Below are 18,054 nucleotides of genomic sequence, written 5' to 3'. Positions count from 1 at the left end.
TTACTCCAGCACAGGAAGACCACAGGTTGAGTGTGACCTTGTGCCAGATCAGTCGCAGTGTTTGTCTTGCCCTGATGTGAGCAGTATTTTGATCCAACAGTGGAACGCAACCCTGCAGAAGAGTTAATTCTCTCAGTGGCATGTGTTCCTGTTCCTGGATACAGATACCCTCATGTATCTAAGTCCTAACATAGCTGTCCATAAGCATGTGACAGTTTATTGCTGCATTAAGGTGCAAAAAGCAAGCCAGCCAAATGCCAAAGACAACTCAAGCCTCAGAGACAGCACACACCTTCATAATTCTTACCTTTACAATAGCACCAGGAGGCTGAGAGCACCATACACTGTGCTTAGCCCTGAGCACAAACAGACTAAACTTAAAATGGGAGGGGAACATACATATGTGCTGGATATACTAAGGCATCTGAGCCTATCAGATGCTACTGAGTCCTGCCCCTCCTCGGGGGCCAGAACCTCTGTGGTGATCCTCATTTAGGAACTTCTGTCCCTGCTGAAGAGCTCCCCGGATGACAGTGCAGCACCGGCTCAGGGCTCTTTCCTCAGGATCCTCAGCTATTGCTCAAGAAGGGACCACAATGACAGGAACATATGGCACTCAAAGTGACTCTGCCTCCTCATCAACTCCCTTACCGGTACTCCTGCCTCATGCTGAGCGCTCACATCCTTCAACCCCTCTCTGCCAAGGGCTAACGTGCCTCAGTGTGAACCCCTCCTCCAAGGTGAGCCTAGGGAATTTCCAAAGTCAGTTAAACAAACACTTGGGCTCCGTCTTCTATTTATAGTTTGACTAATGGGACAAAGGCACCCAAGCATACCAGCTTCACTGGCTCTGGCTAAACTCAAACCAAAATAATTGCATCCCGCATAACATTCAACAGCCTCAGAGCTGCCCAAATCCAGCACATACTCATACAGCGTTAGCAGCTGCCGGTATGTTTGGAAGAGAACGTCAAGAAAGGAGGGATCTCTCCAAGGCAGAGAGAGAAAACAACAACTCCTCCTATACTCTGCAAGACAGCAATGCTCTCCCCCAGTTATCTCATTTCAGCCTTTCCTCTCCTTACTCACTTCTTTACCACACTAGACATTTTGGACAATTCCATCTTGAAAGAACTTGCTCTTTTCCCACAGGTTTTCACAGGGGCTGTTCAAGTTAGAAAGTAATTTGAGGAGCTGATAGCATACAAATATTTAATATCATCCTTGGCTAAACCTCCTCAGCTCAATTTAACAAGACCTTGGTTTTTCTGCTAAAAATGAAGTAGAGGAGTTAACCACTAACGATGCACCCCACCAAATCCAGCACGTCTGCTAGACACTGTACATCCCCTTGAAAGTCTTGCAACACTGTCACACAGATGTACCAATTCAGGCCTTTCTTGAGTGACAAAATTACCCACAACACCCTCCAAGCCCAGCCTTGCTGTTCAGGGGAAGGCAGTTCAGCCGAGCAATCTGTACTCCTCAAGAACGGTGGGAGCAGGGAGGTCAGGAACAAATCACACACACTAAAGGCACTAAGAAAGGAAGAAAAACATTACAATTCGATGAGGCTTGTTAGATTGGAGCTTGTAGGTTTTTCTGCAGTGTTTGTAGGGTGGTACAGCAATCAGAGCAGCAGGCAAGAGACCAGCCATGCCAGCCATGAGTGCAGCTGATAGCGCTGAACTGAGCGGGGCTCTCAAAGCCTCAGTCACAGAGGGCTGCTCAAGTCTGACACAAGACCACCCATCTGCAACCGGACTTTTCAAACTCGGCAAGGCCAGGACATGCTTCTTTAGCCTTCAGTCACTGTCCTCATTTACTAACTACACAAAAGTCAGCAGAGAAACAGTTAATAGGAACCCAGCAACGTCTGACTTCGGGAAAGACGTGTTCTTGCCTTCAGACTTCAGGGAGCATAGCTAAATAATGAAACACAGACATTGGGAAGTACTTGAATCAACAGCTCACAGGCTTGACTCACCTACCCACCCTGCACTGCCCCAGCCCCACACTGTCCCCCATGGCTGGGGCTGGCTGAACATGACAAAGCAGGGGGTGGTAAAGCTGAAAACAGAGACCAACTATGTGGCTGGAGGAAGGACAAGGTGCAATAAATCAAAGCAGAAAACACTAAGGTTTTTCTTGTTTTTTTTTTTGTTTGTTTGTTTTTAAACACAAGTCCAGCTCAGAACTAAGTCACAGAGAAGAGGTACAAAGAGACTAGACGGAAGATTTTCATCAGTGTCGGAGACTCTCCCCTGCGAGAGTCAGGTAACGACGCAGAAGGAGCTGCCTTATTTCGGAGCATTGCCAACACGTTTGTTTGTTTTTTCCCCTCCCCAAGGTCCCAGCTGTTAAATACATGATTACAGCATCTCCCAGACTCTGCTAAAAAAAGCACGTATACCGTTTAGCCCTGCACAGGAAAAAACCTGAAAAAATCTGATCCAGAAAGACTCCAAACATGCAAACCCTCCTAAATACTGACATTTTAAAAACTCATTTTTCTTGTAATGATTTGTAAATGGTTAGGGTTTTCCAGCACTGCCCCTCAGGCTCCCAAGAGTTGTTTTTACTTCTCTGCCCCATGGTGGGAGAACAGTGTTTGTTTTAAGCAACGTATCACAGAGCTATTGGTGCTGCTGCTCACATCCCTAGAGAAACCTGCCTCAAAAGGCTTTAAGCGTCCAGCTTCAGTTCCCTGTTTAAAGCAGAGTTCCTAACACTAGATATAACCTAGGTTTTTATTCTAATCCACAGTGCCAATGAAGCGTGAACACAGACTACACGGCCAGAGTTGAGACGTACACTCCAGCCACAACAGATCTGAACTCCCCATCTCTGCCAGAGGCAAAATGCAAATCCAGACCCATAATCTTGTGAGTGCACAAAATTCATTACTTTGCTAGTCTGGATATAATGTACATAGCAGTGTGAAATGCTCCTATTGGATCAGGACTCTACTGAACAGCACATAGCACCCAGCACAAACACAAAAAAAGAGATTATCCCTGCCCTGGAAAGTTTTCTATCTGAGTCCGAGCAAGATGCAACAAAGCAATTTCACAAACTGCAGGAAAAAGCATACTCACAAGCACCTGCACAACACCTCTCTCCTCTTGTCACGCTGTCCTAGGATGAGACTACACGATTGCACAGACTAGCCCTAATATTTTGACTTGCTCATTCCCATACTCCATGGCAAAAAGGATTAGGACCCTGTTCAGGACAGGTCTAACTTCATTATCCTCTCATGTGCTTATACCTTAGAAGCTTGAAGCCTTGCTGCAAGCAATTTTGCTGCCATTTTCATGCTCCTACTTCCTGCTCACATCAGACAGCTGAATAGGAAGTGCTGAAATCCTAGCAGATTCTCGGTGCAAACCAGGAAGTGCTGGAGATCTCCCGAGAAAGGCTACGATTTCCAGGCTGAAGTGCTCTGCAAACATCTGGTCATAGGTATCACATCCTTAACGTCACAGAGCGGGGCCCATCTTTCCCATCCTCCCAGGCTAAAACAAAAAAAAAAAAAATCCTGTTCACACAGAAAGAAAACACTGCTTTGTAAGGAACAGCGATCATCTTCCTGAACAACAAGAGGGCAGAAATCGCTTCTAGATCATTCAGTTGGGCAAAAGCTACCACACAGTCCAAAATCCTCACGTCATTTGGTTCCCTTCCTCTCCCGCGAAAAGGGACAGCTCTTCTCTCCTGCACACATATCACTGAGCTAAGTCAGCCCAGCGTGCCCATCTCAACACCGCCTCTGCAGGAGCCTTCAAACGTCCCATTACTCAGCAGGGCCTCATAACATGCCCAAACCCCAGACTAGATAACACCTTTACCATGGAAAAAGGTGTGGGAAGCACGGCTTTTTCGGAGCATGAGGAATGCCAGCAAAGGGCAAACCTTGGATGACATGCAGATCTGTGGGCTGCACTGGCTTGCACGCTCAGTCTCCAAACAGACCCAGGATACTGCCAGCTCTTTTTCCATTGCAGGAGGGTGCTGTGCTTGCCGTTCACATCCTTTCTGAACAAGGATATTTAGAGAGAAAAGAGGTGACACTTCAGTAAACATGCCCAGGTGCAACCCAGCAGAGGAGTTAGCGCCATCCTTTCTCTTCCTTTAAAACTCCACTTCCTGGAGTCATCAGCTGACCTTCAGAACGGAAAGATGACAGGATCTAAACAGAAACATTCAAGCAAATAACAGACCGGAGTCTACCATATTTAAATACACGCTCTCAGGAGACAGCCAGGGGTTTGCAGACCTTGCTCGGTCTGAGGAGTCAGGTATCTGCGAGCCTCAAGTTTCTACCTCAGGTCCACCTCTGACGGCTCGACTGAGCTTACACCCGTGGGCTAAGCTCACGCAGGTGAAACTACACGAGCGCACGTTCACCTGGGACGCAGTCTCCTCTCAGGGTAGATCAGGTGCTCTTTAAACCCCAAAGCCATGACCATCTGACTTTCCCCCCAGGCACCTGCCTGCCACCTCCTCTCCGCTCTGTCTAGGGCCATCCAGGACAGTCAGCGGACGCTCCCCAGCCCATCGCACGCCAGCTCGCGCTCCTACACCTCTAGCTAGGACGGGAGGGCCGCCCAGCGCACGACGACGCCAGGGGATGAAAGCGGGCCCAGCGCGGCGCTGGGGGAAGCTAGGAAGGGCAAGCCAGCGTCTCCCCGTCCGCCAGCGACGCCAAGCCTTGGCCTTAAGGGTGCCACCAGCGTTCCCAGCTCCCTCTCTGGGGGCCGCAGCCTGGGGTGGGGGGACAGGCTGTACGGCTCCAACACCCACAGCAGCGCGTCCCCCCCAAACCAACCTCGCGCCAGCATCGAATCAGCCGGGCACCTGGCGCCAGAAAAACTCCACAGAAGGGAAGGGGCAGGCTCGGCCGCCGGCGGGGGGCTAAGGGATCTCCGTGGGGCCAGGGCGGGAAGCAGAGAGGCTGCAGGCTGGGGCTCAGGGCCACGGCAGCGGGGCCTGGCCTCGGGGCAGCGCCTCAGGGCGGCCGCCAGCCCCGGCTCTTGGCAGGGCTTGGGGGGGCCCCCAGGGCCTGAGAGGGGTGATGGTGGGGGGGGGGAAAGCAGAGACCCCCCCCCTTGGGGGGGCCGCCGGGGAGGGGGGGCTCGGGCCTATCCCCGCCAGCGGGCCTAGCTGCGGGGGCGAGCTGAGAAACGGCCCGGGGCTCCCTCCCCCCGCCGCCTACCTGGGCCGGGGGCGCCGCTGGCCGGGACCGGGCTCAGGCCGGGGCCATCCGGGGACAAAGGCGAGAGGGATCCGTCAGCGGGCCGCAGCCCCCGGGGCAGCGCGGGCATGAACTCAGGCGGCGGCGGCGGCCGTAGCCGGCCCGACCGCGCTCAGCGGCGGGGCGCGGGGCGCCATGGGCTCAGCAGAGGAGGAGGAGGCGGCGGCGGCGGCGGCGGCGCCGCCCGGGCCCGCTCCTCGGCTCGGCTCGGCTCCACCTGCACCGCCCAGCCCAGCCCCGCCGGGGCACCGGAACCCGGCCCGGCCAACGCCGCATTGTCTGCGGGCGGCGCCGCCCCTCGCCCGCGCCGCAGCCAATGGCGCCGCCGCCGCCGCCGCCGGGCAGCCGGGGCCGCCGCCCCCCCCCAGCCCGGCCGCGCCGCGCCCGAGCGCTCCCGCCGGCGGCACCTCCGCGGCTTCCCCTTGAGGCTGCTGCCCCGGGCCGAGCCCGGCTTCACGCCCTTGGGACCAAACCAAGGGCCCTTCGGCGCAAAGCGGGCTTCACACGCTTTGGGGCTGAAACGGGGTTCACGCGCTCGGCGCCGGATCACGCACCGGCGGCCCGAAACGGGCCTCGTCTGCAGCGTTAGCGTTGAGCGGGCAAGGCCTGGCCGCCAACGCTGCAGCGGTCCCACCGCGCGCAACCGGCCTGAACGGCACCTCCGGCGCGCCGAGCCCTGAGCGAGCCCCCTGCAGCCCTCGCCCCGCCTGCAGCCCTTGCCGGTTGCGTGATGCACACGCGTGCACGGGGCGGCCGGCGCCAGAAAAACACGTTCGGTATCACGAGGAGCAGCTGCTGCCGCCACCGAAATGCCTAGAAGTGTTTGCAGGTGACAGTTGAACTGCTGTGGCGGCTACGTTTGGAGGATGGCTTTGTCTCAGCTGTGTTTTGTTTGGCTATGTGATACAGCCCTTAGGAATGGCGATTTGCACGCTTGCTTTCAAACGGAGGCTGTTTCGGTTCTTCTTGAACGTCGCAGAAAAGTCACACGTTCTGCGTGGCGGAGAAGGGGCTTAGTGAATTTAGCCTCAGCCGGTCCAGTGGCTCCTCCTTACCCACCGCAGCGTGTTCGGTCCTACCGAACTGCTTAACGCTGAACGCTGAAGAGGTTGCAACGCTCCTCGGAAACCCAGTGATACCTCATCTCCTCTGGGCCGCGCTGGTCCTCGGGCAGGGTTGAGTTTGGCAGGAAAGTTGAACCGCAAAACCTAGCCCCTGCAGTTGGCCCACGTCTTCAAGCGAACTGGGTACTGAGTAGGATCACGAAGACGGGATCCCTGACTCATCTCAGGAAGATATTTTGACCTTAAAGTGCAGGCACGCGAGGTGAGAGGCAAGAAGAGCTTTGTTGCTGTGGTCCATGCTGGCAAGGCTAGGACAGCGAAGGACCCAGTGCGAGGCACTTCTTGAACCTGAGAGAATGAGGGGGAAAAGCCCGGTACAACCTGCTGCCCAGCAGCAAACCTTAGGAGTGTGCAGGACTGCAGCTTGCTTTCTAACAGGTAATCTGACACTTGTTACCCAGAGACCACGTGTCCTTGCGATGTTAGTTATTACAGCTCATAAATCCTAAATAAAGAAAATTTAAGGGTCAGGATGGTTACATGCAGAAACTTAAGGAACTCGCCCCTTGCAGCAAGAAACTTTGCTGTTACTGCAGGTTTTTATCTTGCTTCCCAAACCTCCCTGCTCGAGCAGAATGTGTGTCCTTTCACTAGAGAGTCTCATACAATTCAGAGACGCATTTAAAAAGGAAAAACTAGGAGCCGCACATCTCAAATTCCTTGCAGCTGGATCCTGAGCCCAGACCTATTCACTTAATTAGGTTTTGGAAAAGACTCTTGCACCACGGATTTACTTTCAAAATCTGAAATCCAGCAAATTCTGCAATTAGGGCTCTGTGGTAGTGCCAGTGCATAAAATGTAAAGCTGAAGGGAGGCTGAAAACATGAGGCTCTCTTTGGCAGATTGGCACGTTTCCTGCACGTTTCCCTTGGGACTTGGTCACTGATGACACTTGCTTTCAAGTGGTCACATCATTTAGATTTGATGCATCCGGCTTGTAAAAATATGGGTGGCTCCAGAAAGATATGGGATATGCAAGCAGGAAAGAGCCGCAAAGCTTGCCAGCCTTTTCTATTGCTGGTTATATTACTGTCTTAAGTGTATTATTTTTGAAAATGGAATAATATTAATTCAGGATATTATCAGGATCACAGTCTGCCATAACCTTAAGAAGCCTAGCAGCTCTTTTTCTGAAGTTGAGCCAAACTCTCTTTTGCAGAGCAATATTTTCAGGTGCTCTAAAATCCACACGAATATTTAGGTTGTCTTTCAAACAAGCGTGCTTTGCTGGCTTGTAGCTAAGGGTTAGGCTGTGGGGCATATTTGGAGTCATAAGTCAAGGGATGCCACAGTTACAGCCTGGAGAATGGGGACCTGTCATAACTCTTCCTAGTTTGCTTGTTTTTTTATGAACTCCCTTGGCTCTGGCTGATGGACTGAGCTCTAACAAATGCACTTTGACTATCAGATTTGATATCAGCTGAAGTAGTTGATGAACCTGGATATCTCACCTACTTGGTAAAAATTCCATGCAATGAACTACTGGGCTGTCACCATCCACTGGTCATGAGCTCCCAGAAGTGATGGTAGGAAGGAGCCTCTGGAGGCATCCAGTCCAGCTTCCTGCTCAGGGTAGGACTATCCCCAGCACTAAACCAAGGCAGTCATGGCTTTGCTTCGCTGAGTCTGGTCATCTCCAAGGATGGGAACCCTTCATTTCTCTGCCTGCCCATCCCGGGGCTGTGAAACATCTCTGATTGTCCAGCCTATTCCTCTCAAATGCAATTTATGGCTGTTGCCTTTTGTTACGTTGTGTGGCACTGCTGAGAGTTGTTTCTCTGCCACCTTTGTATTTGGCCTCAGGTAGCGGCAGGCTGTGATTAGACCCCTCCTTCATCTGCTCTTCACCACGCTAAACCAGGCCAGCTCCCCTCACCTCTTGTAGGCCCTGCGCTCTTCACCCTGACCTGATTTTGATAGCTGTACTGTAATTGCAGGAACCATGAGAGCTGGGCCCAGAACTCAAATTTCCCACCCATGGGAACACCCTCATTCCCAGGAGGGGGGAGTCTCATTCTCTCCCAATAAATATGTTATTATTTTACATAGAGCAGACCTGCTTCAACAGCAGGGACTGTGAGCAGCCCATTCCAGCAATTCCTCAGCCTGGTGGTTAGAATGACCCAAGGGTGGGACTACGGGGTTAAATCCCTGCAGCTGAGGTTAACCCTGAGTCACCTCCATCCTGGATGAATGTCCAAGCTGCTGAGAAAATGGACTGCAAATGAGCTGGCGGAAGGCCCTAACCTGAGGAGAGCTTTGTAAACCTAATTGGAGATAGGCACTTCCGCATAGCCCCAAGTAAAACTCCTAAATTGCATAAAATTGCAGGCTTAAGACACACCTTTCTCCTCAGTGTTTTCTAGTGACTAGTTGTTTCTTTGCCTCATTCAGGTTTTGGGCCGTGGCTCTGCTGTCAGCCTGCTGCAAGAACTCACCCTACAGACTCTCTTGGAAGTTAATTATGGCATACTGTTTTGCTAAGGTGTATCTGCGGGAGAGCTGCACGTGGAAGCAGAGCAGCGGGATAGAAAGGTTCTGGCGACTTTAGTTCTACTTGCAGCTGGGCACAACGGGGTGAGAAGAGGATGAACTGAAGAGGGGACAGGGGGAGCATCTGCACTCAGTGCAAAGTGGGGGACTCCGACTTCTCAAATGAAGAAATAGGCTAATTCACCAGACATAAGGGGGTGGTGCACAGAAATTTAAAATCCCATTCAGAGGCACTACAACGCCATCTGAGAATTCCTTACTGACTGTGCGGGGAGCAGTTTGCAACGGCAGTTATTTGAAGAGGCTCCGCTCTGCAATAAGACAGCTGCATTTCCAGGAAATCCAAAGCGGGGAGATTCTCTGACCACCGAATTACACTTCTCCTTTCCAAAGAAGAAATCACTTAAGATGCAGAGCAAAGCCCTGCCTCATCCCAGAGCAAGTAGACCTGGATGAGACGGCTTCTCAGCTACAGTACCCCTCATCTCTGGAGGTCAATCAGTGCAAATTCAGTGAGGTAAACATTGAAGCATGGGTGGACACTGGCTGTGTTTTTACTGAGCTGTTTTGCTCACTCTTACAATGTGAGAACACAATATGGGAAGTTACATATAAAGCATGCATGCGTGCACACAGGCTGGCACACAGTTGTAAGCCCCAGTTACCAAGCAGTTATTTTCAGCGCCTTCTGAAGCTTGGAGGCTCAAACTGCAGCCGCTCATGGTGAATCTAACCTTTAGGAGCTTTCCCTTTCCCTTTCATTTATGCCAGTTTTCTTCTGGATTGGCCTTTCCTTCCCTTTCATTTCCAAACTCTCAAGACCTCATTTATCCACAGTTTCACCTTGGAAAACCCTGGCAAAAGCTCCTCTGAGAAGATGTAGGAACCTCAGAGCATCTGAATCAGCACCTGATAGCAATGCATTCAGTAGCAAAGGCGGAGGGAGGGGACAAAGGTTTTTTTTTACTAACTCATAGTTACTGAGGTTATGCTTAATGCTTCTCTGATTTGGACAATAACACCAGAACAGAAGTCCTCTATTCGTTTAAGATGGTTGAAAATGAATCCTGAACTAAAGCCGTGGGAGATACTGGAATAGGAAAACCTCAAAAGAAGTGTCTGTAGAGGAAGTAGGACAGCAGGGGAAGAAGGACTCATGTGCTTGATTTCTTCACCTGCAAAAACGCTGGCCATTTCCCAAGTTAGTGAAGAAGTCAGTGCATGGGTGGAAGCCGCTGGAGGTTCAGATCTACACCAGGAAGGCAGCCTGTGCATTTCTACATGCATGCATGTGGGTATGAGTGGTGCTTTGGGACTGCAGGAAGACTACCCTCCAAAGCAAAGCAGTGACAAGAGGGACACGGTGAGGCACTAAGGCTGCATGGGGCCTCTGCGTCATCTCTCCGGCTGCACAAACAATGGGAAACCAGTGCACGGTGCCAGGAACATGGGGCGAGTGAGCTGCCTTGCCCCAGCTGGTGAACACCAAGTGGGCTTGCAGGCATCCCTAAGCTCAGTTGGGATGCTAGGGCTCACCTGAGCATCGCCTAGCCTGGCTGGGTGGTCTGCATTTCGAATCCACCCTTTCCCTGCCTCACACAGCCCATAGACGCCTTGAGGAGGAGAGTTTGCCCCAGGCTGTCAGGGCCCCTGACCTACTTTGCAGTCATTCACGGGTGGTGATGTTAACATGCTCCCTGAGCCCTGAACAACAGCAAAATCACCATGGCAACGTTTTTATGACTAACAGCTCATTCTGAGAACAGTCAATAACTTCACAATGTAAGTCCCAGCAGGCCACGCTTTGACAAATCTGCATATTACTAAGTGGAGCCAATCAAAGGTGAGATTGATTTGGAGCTTTCTCTATGGTTCATGTTGGGGCAGCAGTGGGAGAAAAGGTTTTGTCAGCCCCATCCAGCCCTTTCTCCTGCTCAGTGCCCTAAATTGCCCTAATTTCATCCTTCTGCACTCTCCCACTCTGCTCCAGCCCATTTCTTCTTTGCAGACAGCAACAACCTATGCTGTTGCATGGTCCCTCTTGGCCTGCCTGCTGAGGATGCCTCCGAGACAGCAGAGGCTGTCCCAGTTTCTTAGTGAAGCTGGTTGTGTCAGGCTCAGCTATATTAAGAGAAGTAATTTGTTAGTTGACCTCTCTGAGCTAAGCCAGTTCCTTCATTCCTGAAGATTGTGCCCCCCTTTTCTAGTCTAACACGTGGGAATCTGCCCCAGGGGCATCTCAAAGGAAGCTGGTGTTTTTATCTTATAAATTAACGGTTCAGATGGAAAGGTCAAATTTGGGGCTGGTTGGAAAATCTTTGACAGCTTTAATAGGCTTTGAATTTGGCTCTGAAATTTGTGATTTTTTTTCACGCTCACATTTTGAAAATACAAAGAGCTGTGAGCTAATAGTGGCCTGAAGTTGAGATTTCTCAGCAAATGGCTTTCTGAACACCCAGAGAGTTTGTTCTCCTACCAGACTCTTAAGTGAGCAAACCTTCAGGATGGCAGTGAGGAGCAATGGGAACTCCCTTTCCTTTACCACATGCAAGGCTGAGTTCTCTCATTGGAACCTAATTCAGAAATTACCTATGCATAAAGAGCAAAACCCATCCCTAACAGCCAAGCCCATCCCACAGAGAATGTCTTCCATCCAAATATAGGATAAGAGCAAAGATCAGATTGAAATTCTTGGAGGATCAAACCAACTGGCAGCCCTGGAGGATGGCATCAATCAAGATTATTCAAACAAGATCATTTTGGAAGTCCAGCCAGTAATTTTAGCCTGGAAAGCAGAGAGGCACCACTTCCTTTTCTCTCTTGATTCTCTCCTCCCTTAGATACCATTGCCAGAGCGGCCGGGGATCTGCTTTGCTGAGGCCGGGCAGGGGGACATGTGCAGAACCCATTGTCAGTTGTGAAAGAAATGTGCTATTTTGATCAGAGCAGATGAACGTGCTTCACCCCCACACATTGTGCAATCCTCAGACTGTCGACACAAGAAACAAAGACGGTAAAGACTGTCTGGGCTCGTCCAAACCCTTCACCTGCCTACTACCCCACTTGTGCAAGTGGGGAGGCTTTCTGCAGCATCCTGTGCTCAGCCCAGATGCTCAGCGGAGCTGGGGCTGAGAAGGGGAGAGCAAGAAGAAGGTCTTGTTCTGCCTGGGAGAGGGGAAGTAGGACAGGCGCAGGTTGGGGTTCCCCACCAAAGCTTTCGCTGAGCAGCAGGATGTGCTTTTCCAGATCCCATCCATCACACCATGCTTTTGAGTCACACAATGAGCCAGAGACACCCAGAAGGTGCAAGGATAAGGCTGGGAATATTCCTAGGCCTGATTCTGTGGTGGTTGATCAGCCCCTATGGGCTGGGGGTACTCTCTTGGCCCCTCAGCTGGCAGGAGCTCAGCCCTGGGGTGGGACCCCAGCACCCTGCAGCACCCATGGCAGAGCACAGCAGTTGCTGACAGGGACCATACAAAGCAAGGATGTCCTATGAGCCTCTGCACGTGCATGTACTGGGCTTCCCAGCTGTGCAGGCATAGGTGGAGGCCATGGACAAGATAGGTTGTACCACAAAAGAGCCAGGCATATGCACAGGGAGGACTCACACATGGGGGAGCGGAGGTGGGGGAGAGCCACCGGGGGAGACCCAAAGCACTGCCAGTGCTACAGAGCCAGGGCTCAGCACTGGAGGCATATGGCAGGCCAGCAAGGTCCTGTTCTCAGCAGTTCTTCGGGTCTCCTCTGGACTGTGTCCCTCCCTCCTCAGGTTCCCCTGAGACCATCAACCCACCTCTGCCTCCTGCCCACCCAAGAGTCTGTGCTCAGAGCTTCAGCACCCAAGACCTGATCTCATTCCTGCACATGCTGCCTGCAGCCTGTCTGCCCACTGCAAGTGGGAACATTTTGAAAAGCAAGAGGCCACGTAGGTGGTGGCTGCAGCAGGTGAGGAGCGATTCCAGCTCTCCTCATGGGCGGTTTCGATCAGACGAGAGCAATGCTCCCCTGAGGAGAGCTTCTTGTGACACGCGCTCAGCTCCCAGGCCCACCCCAATTTATAGAGCTGCACTTGGCAGGGCCTTTGGATGTGTGGAAGCGGCTGGGAATCTGGGCCTCTGCCAGCTTTCTCCTGGCACAGGTCTTTCTTAATCTGAGCCCTGGGAACAGAAAGCTCCCCAGTATCTGCATGGTGGTGTGCAGAGGCAACTGGATGAATGCATGGCTGATGCAAGCATCAGGAAGGCTGTGGGTGAGCGTGGTGTTCTTATTGATCACAGGGAAGAACCTGATACCATTAGGGACCAAACAGTCACTGGACCCCCTCCAGAGACTGATTACATCCCCCATGGTTCCCTAATCTCTGCACCAAGATGAGGGGCAGAGTGAACATGAGGGGAGAGCACGCAGAGCTGCTGCAGCCAGAACCCATGGCCCTGGGGACGCTGCAGTATCCTCTCCCCTGGCTTTCTGCTGAGCAGCATCCTCCTCCCTCCATTCACACACTGTGCACCCCAAAAACACAGGTCCTTCCATCTCTCTGTCCTGGAACCAGAGAGCTTCACTCTCATTAGCACCAGTCCATGTCTGTGCATGGTCCAGAGCTCCACAGCCACCTGTGGGCCTCGCCAAATACTAAGAAATTACGGTTTCTCATGCTCTGCAGTGTAAAATGTTGCTGTGCTGGTTTGGAATGTATTTTGGCTTCCCTGGGCTGCAGCAGGAACTCATAGTCTGGCAAGAGGGTAGTTTTGCCACATTATAAGGTACTGAAAATCACTTTGCTCCTGCTTAGTACAGCTATAGACTCCCTGCTAATGCCACTGTCATTTTTGCACTGAGCTTGTTCATATCTCCCACATACAGCCCAAGGCAGGGACATTATGTACTCAAACAGGGTACAGCCTACATGCTCCTAATGCTCCTACAGCTGCAAATGTAGTGAGGAACCTGCACATATTGCTGTCTCTGCTTGGCACCCAAATAGGGATTACAGCACTCTCGCAGCCCTGACCTTTCTATCACAGACCTTCTCCTTTTTTTCCCCACTACTCTTTTGCCTGGGATTAAACTTGGGATGCTTGGGACTGTTTGAGGCCAGCCTGTTGAGCCTGCCATCACCAGCAGGCAGCAGCAGGACTGGCCAACCCAGCAAGCAGGTGGGTGGTGGGTGAGTTGCTGACTTGGGCACAAGAGTGCTTGATGCCTTTTTATTTGCTGATGTACGATAGGAGAGCAACCAGAGCAGCAATTCACACCCTGTATTGGGTAACACTCAGCTGGGCTGGGAAAGAGGCTTGGGGCAGTGCCTTGGGTAAACAGGCTACTGTGGTGAGCGATCAGATCTTCAACTTGGGTCCTGGGCATTAAAGGGTTACAGTGATCAGCTCAGGCCTTTATGTTTAATATTTCTCCCAAGAGAAGGTCACCTGGAGGGCCACAGCTGTATGAGTGAAGGAAGCAGGGCCAGGGTAGGGACTGAGCGGAGGCAGGTCCCATCCACACTGGGGGAGCTTTGGCCCACTTCCTGGCATGGTTTTGGTCCTTGGTGGTTGCATCCTGCAGTGCTGCAGAGCAATAGGAATGGTAACCATGCAGATTCAAGCTGTATGAGCCCGTTTGGGATACAGCATGTATGGACGCAGCCATGGGTTCTGGAAGGAGAAAGCCTTCCCTGTAGTGTCTTAGATCCATCACATGCAGCATTAGTCCCTGTTTAGTTAATTCTCCATCGTCTGGGAGATGACCAGATTGAAGCAACCGGTGCCAGAGCACAGCAGCAATAGCTGCTGCAGGAGAGCAAGCCAGGGCATGGCAATGTGTCAGTGCTGGAGTCAGCATGAGGCACCAACAGAGAGAGATGTGTCCTAAAATGCGAGTGCACACAAATTCCTGGCCCATACAAGAGCTCTGCAAAGTTATAACTAAAGCTTAACTTGAAGATACTGTTCAGCATTTAGACTCCTTTACTTTCATTCAGTAAATGTAAAACCATTCATATTTAAATGTAAAATGCTGGGAGCATGCAGATACTCTGCATACAGGAACTAGATACTCGTATAACAGTTTTTTAGCTCAGCAGATCTTGCACCGTCTCTGAGTACAGAGCAGAGGGACAACCCTCCATACAGATTCAGCTGGGACAGGGAGTCTGAGGACCCTCAAAGATCTCAAAGCACTTGTTAGAGACCCAAAATGGCAGAAACCATCAGAGGGCTGGGATCAGCCAAACCATTTCCCCACAAACTCCCTTTCTTCCGTGAGTTCTTTTAACTGAACAATGACATTTGCTTGGCAGCCCAGAAGTTTGTTTTAAATAGACACTCCTTGAATAAGACATACAAAAATACCTTCGTCCGTCCTTCTGCTGAGCGTGAAACCACAGCTACAGTAAAGAGGAACCTTCTACTTTAAAAATCACACTTCTGCCTGACTGTTTCACCCTCCTGTTGTTATTAGCGCTTTGGTGCCTTGCGCAAAGTGAACAGCAATTAGAGGAAAAGGGTGATGTGTGTCAGTCTGTTTACCCCAGGTTTGCAGCCCCTGGGCGGAGTGCGTCCCTGCAGTCAGCTTCCCCTGTTGCTTTTGTGGGTCTTTCGTATAGCCCCAGGGGAGAGAAAAACATTTGTTTTAAAAACAGGAAAATGTGATTGTAAAACCACAACAATGGGCTGGGGAAGGACCCAGAGCAGCTCTGAATTTAGCTTTCGAAACAGCCTTCAAATTGACTAAATGTTTCTGTAGCAAACACTGTCCACGTCCCTGTGCTTTACGCCCTCTCCCGACTCTGTGAACTAATGCAATAAGCCGGTGTCTTTGCCAGATCTCCTGCAGCTAGGCGCTAAAGGTTTATCTCCGCGTTCAAGCCTCCTCCTCATTGTAGCCTGAAGGACCGGTGGGATAAACAAGAGCAGTGACAACCCAGGGGGGTTCCCCACTACAAATTCCCTGGAAGCAAGCCAAATATTCTATATTCTGGGATATTCTATAGACAGCTGGCTTTTTTTTTTTTTTAATATACTTAAAAGCAACTCTGATGTGGTAACTATGTGAAAGTCCATCACATGGACACGTATGTTGACCGCTACCTACTCTTGTCACTTTCCTTACAGAAGCGCAGACCAAGCGGTTTTATGGAAGGAGTTGTATAGGATTACAGCACAGTTTGCAAATGTCACCGCCTGAGCGACTGGAAATTGTTTATTTCCCTTTAAAATACCCAGAGGGCTTGTATCCAGATAAAGAAATAATAGCCGGCAAAACTGTGTTTTCCTAAACACCAACAGAATGAACAAAAGCGTCTGGCACACTCTGGGCACCGTGCGCTCCCACCCTTGTGAGCTGCTGGGCAGCTCGGCATCAAAAGCTGTAACCCTCCCTTCTGGGTCACGTGCTCCAGAGTCTACCTCTCTAGTCTGTGCAGTTTCTGGATCTCCACTACCAGGTTATCATGCATCTACAGTGACAAAGTAACTTTTATCAGCACCAGTATCTACCATAAGGGTGGGTCTTGGGGGCCAGCCAAATATTCTGCACTCCTAAAAGTGCACAGAGTTGTCATGCCTGCATTCTCCCTTGGTGGTTAAAGTAGCATGGAAACAGTGGAGGGTCTAGCTCCAGGTCCAGCCTTTTCCTTTCCCACTTCACTTTCTGTTGCGCACCATTGATAATTTTGCATGGCTCACAGGGCTCAGCAGGTGACTTCTTTCTCCAAACAGTTCGGTCAAATAAAACAGATCTTTTAACTATACTCATCAGAAATGGCAAATCCACCTCATCTCAAGGTTCTCCAGAGCATATCTGTGTACAGGAACCTCCCAAGTTTACTTAAACTTGGCAGTGTCTGCTAAAAGAGAGATGGCCATTTCTTAATCCACATTGGCCCAGACAGTTATGATTTGCTCAATGTTTGCTCATCAAATACAACAGCTGATCTGAAGCTAGCAGATTACCATAGTTTAGCTGAGAGAAAAAAACCATGCTTGAAATAATCTAGGTGTGCAACTTTATGTGGGAACTGTGTCAGTCACAGAAATGAAGCACACATGAAATCCCTGGGCAGAGCAGGTACGGTTCATCTCTAAAATAATCCAGATAACTCAGGCCCTAGAAAAGCTGTTTCTCTGCGTTGACTTTAACATGATGCCCAGGTGAAGACATCTAAACTAAGGTGAGATGAATTCACGCCTTTAGAAAAGTCCTACTGTCAAATCTATGTGCTTGGCTATTCTGTTTGTCGCACTTCTCCAAAGCCTAACATGCTTCTGAAGGCACAAGGACAGACCCCAGATGCTTAAACACACAATAGCCTGCTACGAGCAAACCAAGGTACCAAGCTGCTCTTGTGGCTGGTGGACTAAGAACATAAACTACTTGCAGGTTTTAACTTTTTGACACTAAGTGGTTGTAGCTTGTGATGTGGATCTCTGTTCAAATCCTGCTTCTGATCTGTGCAGAGAAACATTTAAGACTGCACTAAAATGGATATCCACAAGAATTCAGGGCTCAAGGAGTGGGGATCAAATTAAATAAAGAACAACAGGATGAACATGATCTCCTAGTTTGGTGATGTGCTTAGGAGAGCAAATGCAATCCTTGCGTAGATAAGCAGAGTAGGTCAACGATCCTATTTCAGTATGCAACACTTGCGTGACCCTTACTGAATGCTGAACCTGCTCTGGCTCTGCAATACAGCTCTGGCACCTGCCCTTGAAAAAGGCTGGTCAAACATCAGAGGGTTTAAATAAAGATTCAGTGTCTGTAAATCCTGCCTTATAGGAAGAGGCTGAAAAGCACGCTCCACTGAGTGCCTTCAAGGGAAGGTTAACGAATGAATGAATTGTGATCTGGGGTATTTGCGCAAGGACAATATTTCTCCATGCAGGAGGAACTTTGTTGTCCAAAAGCAGAACAAGCTCCAAACTGAGGTAAACAAATTCCAATTAGAAATAAGGAGTGTTTAAGGGGTGTTATAATTTGTCCAGGGGCACAATGTCTTCTCCATCAGTTCAACAGCTTGAATCAATACCCGTTTTCTGATTAATAACAATACTTAAACTCACCAAAGTGTTCAAGGTTTGATACAGGGAACATTGTGAGGTTCCTTGGATTGGGCTAGAGAGGATCCAGGAGGGACGTCTGAATTTACTGGTCCATGTGAAAGCTGGCAAACACAGGAA

General features: G+C 50.5%; 1 protein-coding gene and 1 long non-coding RNA gene across 15 annotated transcripts in view; one reads left to right on the top strand and one right to left on the bottom strand.

Moving 5' to 3' along the window:
* The window catches only part of HDAC7 (histone deacetylase 7), a 119,331-nt gene that overhangs the window by 65,468 nt on the left and 35,809 nt on the right, over positions 1–18,054 (bottom strand). For 2 of the 14 annotated variants that reach the window (XM_068921182.1, XM_068921184.1), the window contains exon 1: positions 3,852–4,017. The exons of 8 other annotated variants lie outside the window; for them this stretch is intronic. In XM_068921182.1, coding sequence (XP_068777283.1) covers positions 3,852–4,002 — 151 coding nt within the window. In that variant the 5' untranslated portion in view covers positions 4,003–4,017. Of the gene's footprint in view, positions 1–3,271; positions 3,514–3,851; positions 4,018–5,218; positions 5,520–18,054 lie in introns of those variants that run through there. 4 more of the 14 variants (XM_068921192.1, XM_068921185.1, XM_068921183.1 and 1 more) reach the window with 4 other exon arrangements.
* LOC138062538 (uncharacterized) lies at positions 5,635–17,855 on the top strand. Its single transcript, XR_011136515.1, has 3 exons — positions 5,635–6,759; positions 8,777–10,718; positions 15,988–17,855. It is a non-coding gene; the product is annotated as an uncharacterized lncRNA (long non-coding RNA).

This window comes from Struthio camelus, chromosome 28, assembly GCF_040807025.1.
Source record: "Struthio camelus isolate bStrCam1 chromosome 28, bStrCam1.hap1, whole genome shotgun sequence".
NCBI lineage: Eukaryota > Metazoa > Chordata > Aves > Struthioniformes > Struthionidae > Struthio > Struthio camelus.
The sequence above is the reverse complement of the archived record's forward strand: the minus strand, read 5'-3'. Positions and strand labels throughout refer to the sequence as shown.